General features: G+C 44.5%; 1 protein-coding gene across 1 annotated transcript in view; it reads right to left on the bottom strand.

The window, feature by feature from the left end:
- Nucleotides 1-20,169, bottom strand: part of LOC139380334 (oxysterol-binding protein-related protein 6-like) — a 70,128-nt gene that overhangs the window by 16,742 nt on the left and 33,217 nt on the right. The window contains exons 3-10 of the mRNA XM_071122949.1: nucleotides 13,017-13,139; nucleotides 12,783-12,836; nucleotides 12,048-12,161; nucleotides 11,581-11,772; nucleotides 8,879-8,939; nucleotides 8,570-8,761; nucleotides 4,510-4,613; nucleotides 890-1,070 (exon numbers count right to left, since the gene is read on the bottom strand). Coding sequence (XP_070979050.1) covers nucleotides 890-1,070; nucleotides 4,510-4,613; nucleotides 8,570-8,761; nucleotides 8,879-8,939; nucleotides 11,581-11,772; nucleotides 12,048-12,161; nucleotides 12,783-12,836; nucleotides 13,017-13,139 — 1,021 coding nt within the window. The remainder of the gene's footprint in view (nucleotides 1-889; nucleotides 1,071-4,509; nucleotides 4,614-8,569; nucleotides 8,762-8,878; nucleotides 8,940-11,580; nucleotides 11,773-12,047; nucleotides 12,162-12,782; nucleotides 12,837-13,016; nucleotides 13,140-20,169) is intronic.

A 20,169-nucleotide genomic window follows, 5' to 3' on the forward strand; every position in this document is an offset into this window, starting at 1 on the left:
TTTAAGCCGTACACTCCACAGAGCTGGGCTTTACGGAAGAGTGGCCAGAAAAAAGCCATTGCTTAAAAATAAAAATAAAAAAACACGTTTGTTGTTTGCCAAAGGGCATGTGGGAGACTCCCCAAAAATATGGAAGATGTTACTCTGGTCAGATGAGACTAAAATTGAGCTTTATGGCCATAAAGGAAAATGCTATGTCTGGCGCAAACCCAACACCTCTCATAACCCCGAGAACACCATCCCACAGTGAAGCATGGTGGCATCAGCATGCTGTGGGGGTGTTTTTCATTGGCAAGGACTGGGAAACTGGTCAGAATTGAAGAAATGATGGATGGTGCTAAATACAGGGAAATTCTTGAGCGAAACCTGTTTCAATCTTCCAGAGATTTGAGACTGGGACAGAGGTTCACCTTCCAGCAGGACAATGAGCCTAAGCATACTGCTAAAGCAACACTTGAGTGATTTAAGGGGACACATTTAAGTGTCTTGGAATGGCCTAGTCAAAGCCCAGATCTCAATCCAATTGAGAATCTGTGGTATGACTTAAAAATTGCTGTACACAGTATTTCCTTGAAGAATGGGCAAAAATCCCAGTGGTTAGATGTGCCAAGCTAATAGAGACATACCCCAAGAGATTTGGAGCTGTAATTGCTGCAAAAGGTGGCTCTACAAAGTATTGACTTTGGGGGGGTGAATCGTTATGCACGCTTAAGTTTTCATTTTTTTTCTTATTTCTTGTTAGTTTCACAATAAAAAATATTTTGCATCTTCAAAGTGGTAGGCATGTGGTCTACAAACCCCCCCAAAAAATCTATTTTAATTCCAGGTTGTAAGGCAACAAAATAGGAAAAATGCCAAGGGGGGTGAATATTTTCGCAAGCCACTGTACCTTTCTGAGCAATGAGGCAGAAGTCCTCCTCTAGTTTGATGTAGTCACCGCCACACTCCATGTTGTCAGGAATCTGGCGAGAGACAGGGGTCTGGAAGTCCACCTGCTCAGCGCACAGGTTGGGGTTGGAGGAGTGGAGGCGCGTGGGCGACATACTGGCACTCACAGGGAGAGAGGGGACCTGAGAGGAGAGGAAGGGAGGAAGGAGAGGAGGGAGGGAGGAGAGGAGAAACGAGACGGAGAGGAGGGAGGAGAGGAGAATGGAGAGAAACGAGAGGGAGAGGAGGCGAGGAAGGAGAGGGAGGATATGAGTGTCAGTACCACTTGGAGACTTGGGAATGTAGTGATGTGATCTACAGGTGGATTTCCATAAGACCTTCTGCGGTCTCTTCTGACATAGTCAAGACAGATACTCACTCTGTTTATATCACTATATGAATCACACCAAGTCTGACAAGTCATATGGGACAGCAAAGCACAGATGAAGCTGAGGCTTCGTTCCAACCAATGTTCTTTTTAAGCCTTGGCTATAAATACATCACTTCATTTTGCTTAAATTTTTTTTAAAATTATTATTCCCCTTGTTTCTCCTGGACTGATGACTCACTCATTCATTAACAACACTATGCATGTGTACCAGAGGGCCGCTAGTGAGAAAACAGTTGGTTCTGGGCTACCTGGTGAGGAAAACGGTTGTTTCTGGGCTTCCTGGTGACGAAACGGTTGGTTTTGGGCTTCCTGGTGAGAAAATAGTTGGTTCTGGGCTACCTAATCTACCAGAACACACACAGTGATAAAAACTAAGTATCATTAAGGAAAAGGCTTTTAAACTGTTGCCATAGGTAATTGGGAGAGTTTAAAAAAATAGTGTAATATGAATCCAAAGCATGATTAGCCTTCTCCTGAAGCTTTACAGAGTGTTAAAAGTAAATGGGGTAATTTAGTCAACATGAGAATAAGGCATTGTACAGCCCCAAAAACGTGGTTCAGGCTTTGTATTATAATAAGTACAAAATGACATTGAATCGAGCAGATAACCGAAAATGTTCTTTGCCCTGACATAATTGCATAACGTACAGTTATGACTATAACTACTGTTCCCTGAAGGAGGGAAACGAGGTACCACACAGCTATTAGGAGTTTGCTCGCTAGATACCTCTACTGAAGAACATTAGAATCACGCCTGACAAGGCCAAGCAACGCCATGCCTCACCGGAAGCCCCGCCTTCCACAGGGGATAAACTCGAGGCACGGATTTATTCCTTCAATTAAGTACTGCTCTTCACCGAGCTCAGAACTGGGCCGAACAGGTGTTGTACCTTCGTTTCTCCTTCAGGGAACAGTAGGTACAGTCATAACTCTACGTTCCCTTTCTTCGGTCAACTCGGTACAACACAGCTACGGGGATATGAAATCAAGCCCCAAGCCGAACCCCCAGTGGACACCAAATGAAATGGCCCCACAACAGACCACCCAGAGTTCCAACCCGCCAGGAAAACCTCCGGTACCTGGGTATTGCGCAATCTACCCATACACTGGGAGGAGTGTCATCCAAGCGATAAAACCTCACAAAAAGTGTGCTCAACTAGCCGCAACACAAATATCTCCTACAGGCAACCCTTTAAACAACGTCCAAGAGGCCGCCAGACCCCTGGTAGAGTGGGCGTGTACACCGTTATGTAATTCCTGTCATTTGCCGGAGAGATATCCTCCACAATCCAGTTGGAGAGACGCTGCTTAGAAAGCGCTCTACCACGAGCCGGATTATCAAAACAGACAAAAAGTTAGTCACACAAACTGACACCCCTGGTCCGCTCAATGTACATGGTAATGCTCGTACTGGACACAGGGCATGCAACCTGAAAAGCTCAAAAGCTAAAGACCTGTAGGACATAGTCATGACCTTAGGGTCAAAGGTCACATTAGGACGCAATGTCAACTTAGAGTCGTCAAGGGCGAACTTCATACAGACTGGATAGTAGCAATGACGTTTAGAGGTAAACATCTTGCCATCAGATTGGACCTTTCAGGAGCCAAGCCCACAGATTCCAAATCTCCGGCCGCAGGTTCCAGACCTGTCCGTGCACCTGGGACAACAGGTCCCTGTCAGCCCTGCCTAACATTTTCTATATCTAGGAGACCAACCCATGGGTACCTGGAGTGAGGGAAAGTGTGCACTGCTCCACAGCAGTAGAGAGCGAGCAAAGGATAAGAGAGCTTGAGACCGCTCCCCTCCCTGCGCCACCACTGTCCTGTTTTCGGTCCTCACCAGCACATGCTGAACTGTCAACAATGGGGAAAAAACACCTGAGCGCTATGTACACCTCCAACAGTTCCAGGTAATTGATGTGCAGGCCGCTCTGCAACACTGTCCACAACCCCCGATTTGTGTTGCCCTCGCACAGCGCACCCTCGATGCGTCTGTCGAGATCACCTTGCGGGATATAACTCGAACCGTGGGATTACTCAGCGACAACAGCCACGGGTCCCTCCACCAAGCCCGTAGGCATGACAGGGATACCAGGAGAGGCTGGTTTAGATGTCGTGCTGCGTCCAAGCGAGTGTCTATCACCCACCAACATTACATCACATCAGCAACAGCCCGAGTGGAACCACGGTCATCATAGAAGCCATCATCCCCAATAGGCGCAGGTACTGACGAAAACGCACTGTGACCCAGCCAAAATTGGGCCAAGCACAACTAGAAACCGGCCTCCCTCTGCGGGGACAAGAATGCACGATGCGCTGAGATGGATTAAAACGTCTTTTCTCTTGATTCACTATGAAACCCAGAGAATGAACATTGGAAACCAGCACCTCCTCCCTCGACTCAAGATTTTTGGTTCCGACCGCTGTGTCTTTGTGAGACGCAGAGTAGGTGAACGGATGATCTCTGCATGTGTGGTTCCCACCGTGAAACGCAGAGGAGGTGTGATGGTGCTGTGCTGGTGACACTGTCAGTGATTTATTTAGAATTCAAGGCATACTTAACCAGCATGGCTACCGCATCATTCTGCAGCGATACGCCATCCCATCTGATTTGAGTTTAGTGGGATTATTATTTGTTTTTCAACAGGACAATGACCCAACACACCTCCAGGCTGTGTAAGGGCTATTTGACCAAGAAGGAGAGTGATGGATTGTTGCATCAGATAACCTGGCCTCCATAATCACCCAACCTCAACCCAATTGAGATGGTTTTGGATGACTTGTACTGCAGAGTGAAGGAAAAGCAGCCAACAAGTGCTCAGCATATGTGGGAACTCCTTCAAGAGTGTTGGAAAATCATTCCAGGTGAAGCTGGTTGAGAGAATGCCAAGAGTGTGGAAAGCTGTCATCAAGGCAAAAGGTGGCTACTTTAAATAATCTCAAATATAAAATATATTTAGATTTGTTTAACACTTTTTTAGTTACTACATGATTCCATATTGTTATTTCATAGTTTTGATGTCTTCACTATTATTCTACAATGTAGAACATATTAAAAATAAAGAAAAACCCTTGAATGAGTAGTTGTATCCAAACTTTTGACTGGTACAGTAGATGGTGTACACCGTCCAACAGGATGCACGTGGGGTACACCATCCACCAGGATACACGTGGTGTCAAGTGTGTGTTACCTGCATGTCAGTGAAATTGGGCGCTGACTGGGTCCTCTGTAGGCCCTCCAGGCTCTGCAGTAACTTGCTCAGCTCAATCAGGCTGGACTGGCAGCGGGCGAGCTCTGGAAAGAAGCAACACAAGGACATGGGTCACACTGGAAGGCCACCTCAGACCCAATGAAGTGACACCCTGCTGTGCTTAACAAATGAGAGAACAATTACGGAAAAACAAATGTCCTTATTAGTTTAAGTAACAAAGTGGAATAATATCATAGACAGGCGCTACTATCAGGAGATATTGTAAATCCGTAATACCAGGGCATGGGGAACATATACCATAATACCAGGGCATGGGGAACATATACCATAATACCAGGGCATGGGGAACATATACCATAATACCAGGGCATGGGGAACATATACCATAATACCAGGGCATGGGGAACATATACCATAATACCAGGGCATGGGGAACATACCATAATACCAGGGCATGGGGAACATATACCATAATACCAGGGCATGGGGAACATATACCATAATACCAGGGCATGGGGAACATATACCATAATACCAGGGCATGGGGAACATACCATAATACCAGGGCATGGGGAACATATACCATAATACCAGGGCATGGGGAACATATACCATAATACCAGGGCATGGGGAACATACCATAATACCAGGGCATGGGGAACATATACCATAATACCAGGGCATGGGGAACATACCATAATACCAGGGCATGGGGAACATATACCATAATACCAGGGCATGGGGAACATATACCATAATACTCCACAAGACATGCCACCAGAGGTCTCTTCACAACTATGGGAGGCACACAGTACTACATAGAGCCATGACTACATGGAACTCTTGTAAGTAGTAAAATTTGATTTAAAAAACTGATAAAAATACACCTTATGGAACAGCGGGGACTACGAAGCAACACAAACATAGGCACAGACACATGCATACACACTAGAGGTCGGACGATTAATTAGGGCCGATTTCAAGTTTTCATAACAATCGGTAATCTGCATTTGTGGACGCCAATTACATTCCACTCCACGAGGAAACTGCGTGGCAGGCTGACTATCTGTTACGCGAGTGCAGCAAGGAGCCAAGGTAAGTTTCTAGCTAGCATTAAACTTATCTTAGAAAAAACAATCAATCTTCACATAATCACTAGTTAACTACACATGGTTGATGATATTACTAGGTTAACTAGCTTGTCCTGCATTGCAAATAATCAATGCACTGCCTGATAATGTATCATCTAATCACAGCCTACTTCATCTTCGCCAAACGGGGGTTGATTTAACAAAAGCACATTCGCGAAAAAAACACAATCGTTGCACGAATGTACCTAACCATAAACATCAATGCCTTTCTTAAAATCAATACACAGAAGTATATTTTGTTAAACCTGCATATTTAGTTCAAATAAATTCATGTTAGCAGGCAATATTAACTAGGGAAATTGTGTCACTTCTCTTGTGTTCATTGCACGCAGAGTCAGGGTATATGCAACAGTTTGGGCCACCTGGCTCGTTGCGAACCAATTTTCCAGAATTTTACATAATTATGACATAATATTGAAGGTTGTACAATGTAACAGCAATATTTAGACTTATGGATGCCATCAGTTCGATAAAATACGGAACGGTTCCCATATTTCACTGAAAGAATAAACGTTTTGTTTTCTAAATGATAGTTTCCGGATTTGACCATATTAATGACCAAAGGCTCGTATTTCTGTGTTTATTATATTATAATTAAGTCTATGATTTGATATTTGATAGAGCAGTCTGACTGAGCGGTAGTAGGCAGCAGCAGGCTCGTAAGCATTCATTCGAGCTTTACTGCGTTTACCAGCCGCTCTTAGCCATGCTAACAGCGCTGTTTATGACTTCAAGCCTATCAACTCCTGAGATTAGGCTGACAATACTAAAGTGCCTATTAGAACATCCAATAGTGTAAGGTATATGAAATACAAAGGGTGTAGAGAGAAATAGTCGACACGTGATAATTCCTATAATAACTACAACCTAAAACATCTTAACTGGGAATATTGAAGAACTGGGAATACTGAACCACCAGCTTTCATATGTTCTCATGTTCTGAGCAAGGAACTTAAACGTTAGCTTTTTTACATGGCACATATTCCACTTTTACTTTCTTCTCCAACACTGTGTTTTTTAAATTATTTAAACCAAATTGAACATGTTTCATTATTTATTTGAGACTAAATAGATTTTATGTATTATATTAAGTTAAAATAAAAGTGTTCACTGTTCATTCAGTATTGATATTTAAAAATGGTCTGATTAATTATATATATATATATAAAAATTGTCCGATTAATCAGTATCAGCTTTTTTTGGTCGTCCAATAATTGCTATTGGAGTTGAAAAATCCTAATCGGTCAACCTCTGATACACACACGCACACGTGGATTCTGTGTTGTAGGTATGTAGAAGTGGAGTCAGGGCCTGAGGGCACTCACTTAATGTGGTGTGAAATCTGTTGTGAGTGTATTGTAATGTTTTTAAAAATTTATAACTGCCTTAATTTTGCTGGATCCCAGGAAGAATAGCTGCTGCCTTGGCAGGAACTAACTGGGATCCAAAATAAATACAAATATGAATCATATGAACACAGTTCCATCATGTGAACACAGTTCCATCGTATGAACACAGTTCCATCATGTGAACACAGTTCCATCGTGTGAACACAGTTCCATCGTGTGAACACAGTTCCATCATGTGAACACAGTTCCATCGTGTGAACACAGTTCCATCGTGTGAACACAGTTCCATCGTGTGAACACAGTTCCATCGTGTGAACACAGTTCCATCATGTGAACACAGTTCCATCATGTGAACACAGTTCCATCATGTGAACACAGTTCCATCATGTGAACACAGTTCCATCATGTGAACACAGTTCCATCGTATGAACACAGTTCCATCGTGTGAACACAGTTCCATCATACGAACACAGTTCCATCGTGTGAACACAGTTCCATCATACGAACACAGTTCCATCATATGAACACAGTTCCATCATACGAACACAGTTCCATCGTGTGAACACAGTTCCATCGTGTGAACACAGTTCCATCATACAAACACAGTTCCATCATGTGAACACAGTACATCTTCCACTTACTGGCAGGGAAAGGGAAATATATTGCTGATCCTTGTCATCATCCAGATGGATGTTCTAAAGCATTGATGGTTGGAGCAAGGAAGAGAGGAGGAAAGGAAGGAAGAGAGGAAGGAAGAGAGGGAGGAAGAGAGGGAGGGAGGAAGGAAGGAAGAGAGGAAGAAAGAGAGGGAGGAAGGAAGGAAGGAAGGAAGGAAGGAAGGAAGGAAGGAAGAGAGGGAGGGAGGGAGGAAGAGAGGAAGGAAGAGAGGAAAAGAGGAAGGAGGGAAGGAAGAGAGGAAGAAAGAGAGGGAGGAAGGAACGAAGAGAGGAAGAAAGAGGGAGGAAAAGAGGAAGAGAGTAAGAGAGGGAGGAAGAGAGGAGGGAAGAGAGGGAGGAAGGAAGGAAGAGAGGAGGAAGAGAAGAAGAGAGGGAGGAAGAGAGGGAGGAAGAGAGGAAGAGAGGAAGAAAGAGAGGGAGGGAGGAAGAGAGGAAAAGAGGAAGGAGGGAAGGAAGAGGGGAAGAAAGAGAGGGAGGAAGGAAGAAAGGAAGAGTAGAAGAAAGAGGGAGGAAAAGAGGAAGAGAGTAAGAGAGGGAGGAAGAGAGGATGGAAGAGAGGGAGGAAGGAAGGAAGAGAGGAAGAAAGAGGGAGGAAAAGAGGAAGAGAGTAAGAGAGGGAGGAAGAGAGGAGGGAAGAGAGGGAGGAAGGAAGGAAGAGAGGAGGAAGAGAAAAAGAGAGGAAGGAAGAGAGGAAGGAAGAGAGGAAGAGAGGGAGGGAGGAAGAGAGGAAGAGAATAAGAGAGGGAGCAAGAGAGTAAGAGAGGGAGGAAGAGAGGGAGGAAGAAAGGAAGGACAAGAGGAAGAGAGGGAGGAAGAGTGGGAGGAAGAGAGGAAGAGAGGAAGGAAGAGAGGAAGAACTTACCCTCTGTACACTTGTCCATCTCCTCTGACTCCTGGAGCCATGCGGCCACCTTGCTCTGCCCGTTACTGTAGGAGGCAGGCAAGCTGCTCCTGGTACTGGGGGCCTGGGGGGACTGCCATGGTGGAAGACTGGTGCTGCTACTGGGGGCTGGGGGGGACTGCCATGGTGGAAGACTGGTGCTGCTACTGGGGGCTGGGGGGGACTGCCATGGTGGGAGGCTGGTGCTGCTACTGGGGGCAGGGGGGGACTGCCATGTTGGGGGACTGGTTCTGCTCCTGGGGGCAGGGGGGGACTGCCATGTTGGGGGACTGGTTCTGCTCCTGGGGGCCGGGGGGGACTGCCATGGTGGAAGGCTGGTGGGCTTGGTCTGCTGGAGGACATGAAGAGAGACAAAGGGGTTGGTTAGTTAACATAGCTCAGTCTACAACACCTGAATAACACACACCAGATGTGAAAGAAATATTATGTTTCAGGCTTTCAAGTCTAAGATAATTCCATACCTTCTAAGAGAAATCTGTATAATAGCTGAAGAAAAGGGTATGTGGTAGTATGTGACATAGTATGTGGCCTACAACTCTAAATGTCAAACCACCAAAGATATCCCTTCTGTTTCACCATCACTTCAAAGCAGCAGATGTTTACTGACTCGGTCTCAGGCCCTGTGAGAGTGCTGATCAGTAGGAGGCCATGCAGGCCCAGACCCAGACCGGGCCCAGACCAGGCCCAGACCCATGCAGGCCCAGACCAGGCCAAGACCCAGATCCATGCAGGTCCAGGTCCAGACCCAGACCAGGCCCTGACCCATGCAGGCCCAGACCCAGACCAGGCCCAGACCCAGACCAGGCCAAGACCCAGATCCATGCAGGCCCAGACCCAGACCAGGCCCATATCCAGACCAGGCCCAGACCCAGAAAAGGCCCAGACCCAGCTGCTCTGAATACAGGCCTGTTTGATGTCCTAATGGCTTCAGTCTGCCAGACTGTTCTCTCCCTGGGGACACAGTGTGTTTGCCTTAACACATTCACAGACAAATATAAGTGATACTGCATTACCCACTGTAATTACCCACTATAATGACCCACATCATTACCCTCTGTAATTACCCAGAGCATTATTCACATCATTGCCCACATCATTCCCACTGCAATTACACACTGTAATTACTCATATAATTACCCACTTTAATTACCCACAGCATTACCCAGTATAATTACACACAGCATTACACACTGTAATTACACACAGCATTACCCACTGTAATTACTCACATAATTACCCACTGTAATCACCCACAACATTCCCACTGTAATTACTCACATCATTTTCCACTTTAATTACCCACTATATTTACACACTGTAATTACCCACAGCATTACCGCCGTAATTACTCACCACATTACCCACAGCATTACCCGCTGTAATTACTCACCACATTACCCACAGCATTACCCACTGTAATTACTCACCACATTACCCACAGCATTACACACTGTAATTACCCACAGCATTACCCGCTGTAATTACTCACCACATTATCCACTGTAATTACTCACCACATTACCCACTGTAATTACTCACCACATTACCCACAGCATTACCCGCTGTAATTACTCACCACATTACCCACTGTAATTACCCACAGCATTACCCGCTGTAATTACTCACCACATTACCCACTGTAATTACCCACAGCATTATGGCATTAAGACCATATCTGATTCAGACTCATTAGTCTTATAATTAGCTCAGTAACTGAACAGGGCTGTTAGTAGTAATAGAACCAGTCACAAATGAAATGTTGCGTGTCTGTATACTGAAACATTAATAGCTTTTTATGTGGGTCAGACAGAAAAGAGCTCAGCTTACCACAACAGAGAACAACTGTGCCGAGCTAACTGGCAAGGAAGAGGAGCTAACTGACAGGGAAGTGAAGCTAACTGATAGTGAATAGGTGCCAACCGCCAGAGAAGTGGCGCTAACTGCCAGGAAAGTTAGCTTTTCTGTCAGTTAGCTTCACTTTCCTGTCAGTTAGCTCCTCTTCCCTGTCAGTTAGCTCGGCACAGTTGTTCTCTGTTGTGGTAAGCTGAGCTCTGGTAAGCTTCCCACAGGGAAGTAGCGCTAACCGACAGGGAAGAGGAGCTAACTGAAAGGAAAGTGAAGCTAACCGCCAGGGAAGAGGAGCTAACCGCCAGGGAAGAGGAGCTAACTGACAGGAAAGTGAAGCTAACTGCCAGGGAAGAGGAGCCAAATCGACCGGGAAGAGGAGCTAACCGCCAGGGAAGAGGAGCTAACCACCAGGGAAGAGGAGCTAACCGCCAGGGAAGAGGAGCTAACCCACCAGTGAAGAGGAGCTAACCCACCAGTGAAGAGGAGCTAACCCACCAGTGAAGAGGAGCTAACCCACCAGTGAAGGGGAGCTAACCAGACAGGGAAGAGGAGCTAACCGACAGGGAAGAGGAGCTAACCGCCAGGGAAGTGGAGCTAACTGCTAGGGAAGAGGAGCTAACTGCCAGGGAAGTGGAGCTAACCGACAGGGAAGAGGAGCTAACCGACAGGGAAGAGGAGCTAACCGACAGGGAAGAGGAGCTAACCGACAGGGAAGAGGAGCTAACCGCCAGGGAAGAGGAGCTAACTACCAGGGAAGAGGAGCTAACCGACAGGGAAGAGGAGCTAACTGCCAGGGAAGAGGAGCTAACCGCCAGGGAAGAGGAGCTAACCGCCAGGGAGGAGGAGCTAACTGACAGGAAAGAGGAGCTAACTGACAGGAAAGAGGAGCTAACCGCCAGGGAGGAGGAGCTAACTGACAGGAAAGAGGAGCTAACTGACAGGAAAGAGGAGCTAACTGACAGGAAAGAGGAGCTAACTGACAGGAAAGAGGAGCTAACCGACAGGAAAGAGGAGCTAACCGCCAGGGAAGAGGAGCTAACCGCCAGGGAAGAGGAGCTAACTGACAGGAAAGAGGAGCTAACTGACAGGAAAGAGGAGCTAACCGACAGGGAAGAGGAGCCCACCTTTACTTCATGTTGTCCTGCAGCGGGGGAGGGGGCTGGGTGGGGGTGAGGGATGGGGGACTCGGTGCTGGCAGGGGGAGGAAACGTCCTCATGGTGGCGTCTCGGGGGGAGCGGACGATCTCATTCTGCCGGTAGAGACGGTGGTGGCGCAGCTTGACCACCCAGGAGTCAAAGATGTCTGGAGACTTGATCTGTAAAGAGGAGAGGAAAGGGGAGAGGAAAGAAGAGGACAGAGATGCCACAGTAGGCTATTGTTCATAGAAATTGTAATCGTCCAAGCCCTCAGACAAGGGCTAGACTACCATCCATCCAGTGAATCTTTCAAGCTAACCTTGAGGTGGTAGATATGTTTCTCTGTGTCCAACTCAATGCTAACCTTGAGGTGGTAGAGATGCTCCTCTGTGTCCAACTCAATGCTAACCTTGAGGTGGTAGAGATGCTCCTCTGTGTCCAACTCAATGCTAACCTTGAGGTGGTAGAGATGCTCCTCTGTGTCCAAGTCAATGCGACGGGCTCTCTTCTTGATGGACATGACAGAGAGACCCACATCAATGCAGCCATGCAGCTTGCCTTTCTGAATCTTAGAGAAAAGAGAGTTAACATAAGTCATGTATGGCGTCTCATTGTTGCTGTATAAATGGAATCTCAAGGTGAAGAAAGAAAGATATCGGATCATGATCGAAAGGACTAATTGACTCTGTTAGGAATACTTTGCTCTTATAGGCCTACATGACCCTACCCTACCCTCTTACAGGACTACTTGAAGTCTTATAGGTCTACTTGAAGTCTTATAGGACTACTTGAAGTCTTACAGGACTACTTGAAGTCTTATAGGACTACTTGAAGTCTTATAGGACTACTTGAAGTCTTAGTAAGTAACCACCATGAATCATCATTCTGCACTATTACGCAATATCATGCAGTGAGGCTAGTTTGTCAGTTTGGTTCAAAGAGATCTGCTTCCAGGAGACACTGTGGAAGGAAGGACCCTTTGGAAACATCAGATAAGTGTGGACGCAGCAGTTTTGCCAGTCATTTGAAGATTTCCTACAGAATGACACGGGCAGCAGAAACACTATAGGCATAGTGGCCCTGGAGGTGTTTCTGATAAGTTACCATTGTGCCATAGGAATGCCAACTGAGGCTGCCCTCCATCCCTGCTCCGTGTCTGCTCCATTGGCTACTAGTCAGGGTTACTCACATCAATTGGTGACTTGGAGTACTTCAGCATCCCATTGTCCAGGACAAAAAAACGCTGTAGGAAAAACAAGAACAAACATTGAGTAGGAGGAATAATAGCACTTGTCTCTGGAAATGAATGTACTCTTTCTGAAAGAGGGTGTGGTTGATGGCTTTTCTGAAGGGTTTAAACAACAAGGAAATCGATGAAAACAAGTACAAGTGTTGTCTCTCTCGGTCGGCCATCAAGCCCTACCTTGTGCCAGCCTTTCAGTGGCCATTTTCGCTTCTTCAGCATGAAGCCCTCGTGTTTATCTGGCCTCTGGACGTTGCTCTGACCGATTTTCAGCCCCTCGATGATTTCCCAGCTGTCTGCCTCCTAGGGATGAGGGGGAAAAACAGAGCCGTGTCGGAACTCATCTGTTCACTTCTCCGGGTCCGGCGGTAACAGCAGAGAAAACAGCAACAGTACAGAACCGCAGTGGCCCGGACCGCAGTGGTTTCCTCAGGTACATGGCGTAGCCAGCCAGGGCGATGGCAGAACAAGCTCTATTTTGGTACATGTCTCTGGTACATTCTAATGCCTTGATTCCATCCGAAATACAAAGCTAAATTAATGAGAACTTTAACAACTTTACCTCCCAGATTGGTAAAACGAGTTGTGGTATTGAGTGGAAATACATGACTTGACTACAATTAAAATGACAGAAAATGTATGAATTCAGTGTGTTGTTAGTTGTTTTGATTATCGTCTAGGCCTTTGTGACCAACACTATTTTCTAAATATGTCACGCCCTGGTCTTAGTATTCTGTGTTTTCTTTATTATTTTGGTCAGGCCAGGGTGTGACATGGGTTTATTATGTGGTGTGTTTTGTCTTGGGTTTTTTGTAGGTATTTTATTTATTTATTTATTTATTTTTATTTCACCTTTATTTAACCAGGTAGGCCAGTTGAGAACAAGTTCTCATTTACAATTGCGACCTGGCCAAGATAAAGCAAAGCAGTTCGACACATACAACGACACAGAGTTACACATGGAGTAAAACAAACATACAGTCAATAATACAGTATAAACAAGTCTATATACGATGTGAGCAAATGAGGTGAGATAAGGGAGGTAAAGGCAAAAAGGCCATGGTGGCAAAGTAGATACAATATAGCAAGTAAAACACTGGAATGGTAGATTTGCAATGGGAGAATGTGCAAAGTAGAAATAAAAATAATGGGGGTGCAAAGGAGCAAAATAAATAAATAAATAAAATACAGTAGGGAAAGAGGTAGTTGTTTGGGCTAAATTATAGGTGGGCTATGTACAGGTGCAGTAATCTGTGAGCTGCTCTGACAGTTGGTGCTTAAAGCTAGTGAGGGAGATAAGTGTATCCAGTTTCAGAGATTTTTGTAGTTCGTTCCAGTCATTGGCAGCAGAGAACTGGAAGGAGAGGCGGCCAAAGAAAGAATTGGTTTTGGGGTTGTTGGGGGGGATTGTATTGGGATTGTGGTATAGTGGGGTTGTCTAGAAAGGTCTATGGTTGCCTGAAGTGGTCCTCAATCAGAGGCAGGTGTTTATCGTTGTCTCTGATTGGGAACCATATTTAGGCAGCCATATTCTTTGAGGTTTTCGTGGGTGATTGTTCCTGTCTCTGTGTTTGTTTTCACCAGATAGGCTGTTTAGGTTTTCTCACAGTTATTATGTTGTATTATATCATGTTTGAGTTTTTTCTTTATTAAAGAACATGAACACCAACTACGCCGCATTTTGGTCCGATCCTTGCTACACCTCCTCTTCAGAAGAGAAGAAAACCGTAACAAAATAAGAGAATCTTTAATATGAAAACCTCTCTACTCTTGAGATTCACGTCATATTTACAGTTTTACTGTTTTACAATGATGTTTATTCTTCAAATTATGCTGCTACTGGGGGCAGGATGTTTGTGACTCAAGAAATTGGTATTGTTTACGACTTGTCAATCAATCACTGGATGGGAGATTGAGGGACGGTGGTAGATGAGTAATCTAGTCATAAAAACGAGTCTACAATTTCAATTGTGGCAAAAACCAAAGAAAAAAATATTGTAAACATGAATTCCCTGTTGAGAAACAAAGTCAGGAATAGATCTACCAGTATTTTTTATTTTTATTTAACCAAGTCAGGTAAGAAAAAAATTCTTATTTACAATGACGGCCTACGCCGGCCAAACCCGGACGAGGCTGGGCCAATTGCCCTTCCTTCCTGTTTGGCCCTGTCCGGGGGTGTCATCGGATGGGGCCACAGTGTCTCCTGACCCCTCCTGTCTCAGCCTCCAGTATTTATGCTGCAGTAGTTTATGTGTCGGGGGGCTAGGGTCAGTTTGTTATATCTGGAGTACTTCTCCTGTCCTATCCGGTGTCCTGTGTGAATTTAAGTATGCTCTCTCTAATTCTCTCTTTCAGAGGACCTGAGCCCTAGGACCATGCCTCAGGACTACCTGACACGATGACTCCTTGCTGTCCCCAGTCCACCTGGCCGTGCTGCTGCTCCAGTTTCAACTGTTCTGCCTGTGATTGTTATTATTTGACCATGCTGGTCATTTATGAACATTTGAACATCTTGGCCATGTTCTGTTATAATCTCCACCCGGCACAGCCAGAAGAGGACTGGCCACCCCACATAGCCTGGTTCCTCTCTAGGTTTCTTCCTAGGTTTTGGCCTTTCTAGGGAGTTTTTCCTAGCCACCGTGCTTCTACACCTGCATTGCTTGCTGTTTGGGGTTTTAGGCTGGGTTTCTGTACAGCACTTTGAGATATCAGCTGACAGTTTTAGGGCTATATAAATACATTTGATTTGATTTGATTTGTGCGCCGCCCTATGGGACTCCCAATCACGGCCGGTTGTGATACAGCCTGGATGACGGAATGATGGAAGACTAAACCAGCAGTTGACTGCTCCATTGTCGACAGTGATTAAATCAGTAGATATTCATCAATATCTTTAATAATACCATATAAGTGTCCTTAGCTTTTAAAACATTTAATCTGTTTAATTTTATAATATTTTGGACCAGAATGAGGCTCTCTCTCCACTAGCCTACCTATTGTTCCTGCAGTGAGGGTTCAGCATCTTCATCGAATATAATTCATCTGTGTTTTCCATAAACGCTGGCTGTCTATTAAATAGCCGATAACAGACTCATTTTTAAATCGGCTACGAGGCTTCTTTTTACATAAACGTTTCAATCCGCAAGTCAGAAAAGTCTGTATAGCCTACTACTATGTTTGGCGATTTATCTGCAGATTAATTATATTCAAAATGAATCAAGAGGCATCCCTACAGTCCCTAGTTCGTATCCAGGCTGAATCCAGGCTGAATCACATCCGGCCGTGATTGGGAGTCCCATAGGGTGGCGCTCAATTGGCCCAGCGTCGCCCGGTTTTGGCCGTCATTGTACATAAGAATTTGTTCTTAACTGACTTGCCTAGTTAAATAAAAATGATTTTACTAGGCAAGTCAGTTAAGAACAAATTCTTATTTACTACGACGGCCTACCCTGGCCAGACTCGGACGACGCTGACTCCCAATCACAGCCGGTTGTGATAGAGCCTGGATTCAAACCAGGGACTGTAGTGATGCGTCTTGCACTGAGATGCAGTGTCTTAGACCGCTGCACCACTTGGGAGCCCAATGCATCAAAATCATTAAAGCAGTGCAATAACCAGTCATTGGTTGGATTCAGTGTATGGCTATTAAATCACAAACCCAGGTAGCAAAACGATCTAGACGGTTAATGCAAATGCCTTAATAGAACTTCAAAAGAGACAGCAATGCAGCCCGACCAAGCAAAAAGGCAGTAACTGCTCACTTGAGTTAATGTAATTTTTTTTCTACATTAAATATATCCTTAATCATGTGGACAAGTATCCTGCCTCTATTGTATTGTGTTCAGGGTCATGTTATCAGTAACTGCATAAAGTCACTCTGAAACCAAGGTAAATAAAAGCATTTTTCTCTCAGTTCCACGCTATGAGCAGTTACTGCCTTTTTGCTTGGTAGGGCAGAAGCATGTTGCGTTTATATATTAGTTCAGTATACATTGAAACAAACTGGTGTTTTAGGCTACATTACGACACCTAGCTACATTGAAACACACTGGTGTATTAGGCTACATTAACCTCTAATACTGCAATGAATCAAACCTTTACTACAGGTAAGGTCTTTAGGATCAGGGAATATAACAAACGATACTTGAGAACACCTTAGGGTGAATCTGGGTAAATCTGGGCTATAATTATCTAGACCTACACGGCAGCAGCACTGTGGGGTAGATAGCCAGAGGGACACCTTGGGGTAAATCTGGGCTACCCAGACTAGAGGTCAACCGATTATGATTTTTCAACGCCAATACCGATACCGATTATTGGAGGACCAAAAAAAGCCGATACCGATTAATCGGACGATTAAAACATTTTGGGGGGGAATAATGATAATTACTGAATGAACACTTATTTTAACTTAATATAATACACCAATAAAATCAATTTAGCCTCAAGTAAATAATGAAACATGTTCAATTTGGTTTAAATAATGCAAAAACAAAGTGTTGGAGAAGAAAGTAAAAGTGCAATATGTGCTATGTAAGAAAGCTAACGTTTCAGTTCCTTGCTCAGAACATGAGAACATATGAAAGCTGGTGGTTCCTTTTAACATGAGTCTTCAGTATTCCCAGGTTAAGAAGTTTTAGGTTGTAGTTATTATAGGAATTATAGGACTATTTCCCTCTATACCATTTGTATTTCATTAACCTTTGACTATTGGATGTTCTTATAGGCACTTTAGTATTGCCAGTGTAACAGTATAGCTTCCGTCCCTCTAGTTAGCGCGCGCTAACTAGCTAGCCATTTCACTTCGGTTACACCAGCCTCATCTCGGGAGGTGATAGGCTTGAAGTCATTAACAGTGCAATGCTTGAGGCACAACGAAGAGCTGCTGGCAAAACGCACAAAGTGCTGTTTGAATGAATGTTTACGCGCCTGTTTCTGCCTACCACCGCTCAGTCAGATACTTGTATGCGTGTATGCTCATTCAGATTATATGCAACCCAGGACACGCTAGATAATATCTAGTAACATCATCAACCATGTGTAGTTAACTAGTGATTATGATTGATTGTTTTTTATAAGATAAGTTTAATGCTAGCTAGCAACTTACCTTGGCTTACTGCATTCGCGTAACAGGCAGTCTCCTTGTGGAGTGCAACGAGATAGAGGCAGGTCATTATTGCGTTGGACTAGTTCACTGTAAGGTTGCAAGATTGGATCCCCCGAGCTGACAGGGTGAAAATCTGTCGTTCTGCCCCAGAACAAGGCAGTTAATCCACCGTTCCTAGGCCGTCATTGAAAATAAGAATGTGTTCTTAACTGACTTGCCTAGTTAAATAAAGGTAAATAAATAATAAATACATACAAATATTTTTTTTAAACCATCGGTGCCCAAAAATACCGATTTCCGATTGTTATGAAAACTTGAAATCGGCCCTAATTAATCGGCCATTCCGATTAATCGGTCGACCTCTAACCCAGACCCCTTCTTTTACGCTGCTGTTTCTCTGTTTATTATCTATGCAAAGCCACTTTAACTCTACCTACATCTACAGTTGAAGTCGGAAGTTTACATACACTTAGGTTGGAGTCATTAAAACTAGTTTTTCAACCACTCCACAAATGTTTTGTTAACAAACTATAGTTTTGGCAAGTCTATTAGGACATCCACTTTGTGCATGACACAAGTCATTTTTCCAACAATTGTTTACAGACAGATTATTTCACTTATAATTCACTGTATCACAATTCCATAGGATCAGAAGTTTACATACACTAAGTTGACTGTGCCTTTAAACAGCTTGGAAAATTCCAGAAAATGATGTCATGGCTTTAGAAGCTTCTGATAGGCTAATTGACATCATTTGGGTCAACTGGAGGTGTACCAAACTCAGTGCCTCTTTGCTTGACATCATTCGAAAATCAAAATAAATCAGCCAAGACCTAATTGTAGACCTCCACAAGTCTGGTTCATCCTTAAGAGCAATTTCCAAACGCCTGAAGGTACCACGTTCATCTGTACAAACAATAGTACGCAAGTATAAACACCATGGGCCACGCAGCCGTCATACCGCTCAGGAAGGAGACGCCTTCTGTCTCCTAGAGATGAACGTACTTTGGTGCGAAAAGTGAAAATCAATCTCAGAACAGCAAAGGACCTTGTGAAGATGCTAGAGGAAACAGGTACAAAAGTATCTATATCCACAGTAAAATGAGTCCTATATCAAGATAACCTGAAAGGCCGCTCAACTGCACATGGGAATAAAGATTGTACTTTTTGGAGAAATATCCTCTGGTCTGATGAAACAAAAATAGATCTGTTTGGCCATAATAAACATCGTTATATTTGGAGGAAAAAGGGGGAGGCTTGCAAGCCGAAGAACACCCATCCCAACCGTGAAGCACGGAGGTGACAGCATCATGTTGTCGGGGGTGCTTTGCTGCGGGGGGGACTGATGCACTTCACAAAATAGATGGCATCATGAGTCAGGAAAATTATGTGGATATATTGAAGCAACATCTCAAGACATCAGTCAGGAAGTTAAAGCTTGGTCACAAATGGGTCTTCCAAATGGAGAATGACCCCAAGCATACTTCCAAAGTTCTGGCAAAATAGCTTAACGACAACAAAGTCAAGGTATTGGAGTGGCCATCACAAAGCCCTGACATCAATCGATTAGGACATTTGTGGGCAGAACTGAAAAAGCGTGTGCAAGCAAGGAGGTCGACAAACCTGACTCAGTTACACCAGCTCTGTCAGGAGGAATGGGACAAAATTCACCCAACTTATTGTGGGAAGTTTGTGCAAGGCTACCCGAATCGTTAGACCCCAGTTAAACAATTTAAAGGCCATGCTACAAAATACTAACTAAGTGTATGTAAACTTCTGACCCACTGGAAATGTGATGAACCACCTGCGCTGGTTCATCACATGATGGATGTTAAGTTCTACGTCAAGTACCCATTGGGCCTCAGCGCTGATCAACAGCAGACAGTAGTGATAATCACTGCCAATGCGATTGTGATGAGACTCAGGGGCTGGGCTGTTGCTGCTGTGTTAATGATAGGATGTAACACAGTGTGAGGTAATATAAAACCCTGTCTACTCCCCAAATTACACCCTATTCCCTATATAGTGCACTACTTTTGACCTGCACTGGGTCTATTAAAGCACTGAGCTAAACCTATAGAGCCAGAAGGGAAAGCCTGACCTATAGTGGAGCGTATTTACTGAGAGGATTTCTCAGTGTGGGCAGGTGGGAATAGACCTATGTGGTGTCTGCTTGACTCTCTACACACAGAGAGATAAGGGCAGCAGATGGACTGTTCATCAAGA

Source organism: Oncorhynchus clarkii, chromosome 22 (assembly GCF_045791955.1).
Source record: "Oncorhynchus clarkii lewisi isolate Uvic-CL-2024 chromosome 22, UVic_Ocla_1.0, whole genome shotgun sequence".
Taxonomy (NCBI): Eukaryota; Metazoa; Chordata; class Actinopteri; order Salmoniformes; family Salmonidae; genus Oncorhynchus; species Oncorhynchus clarkii.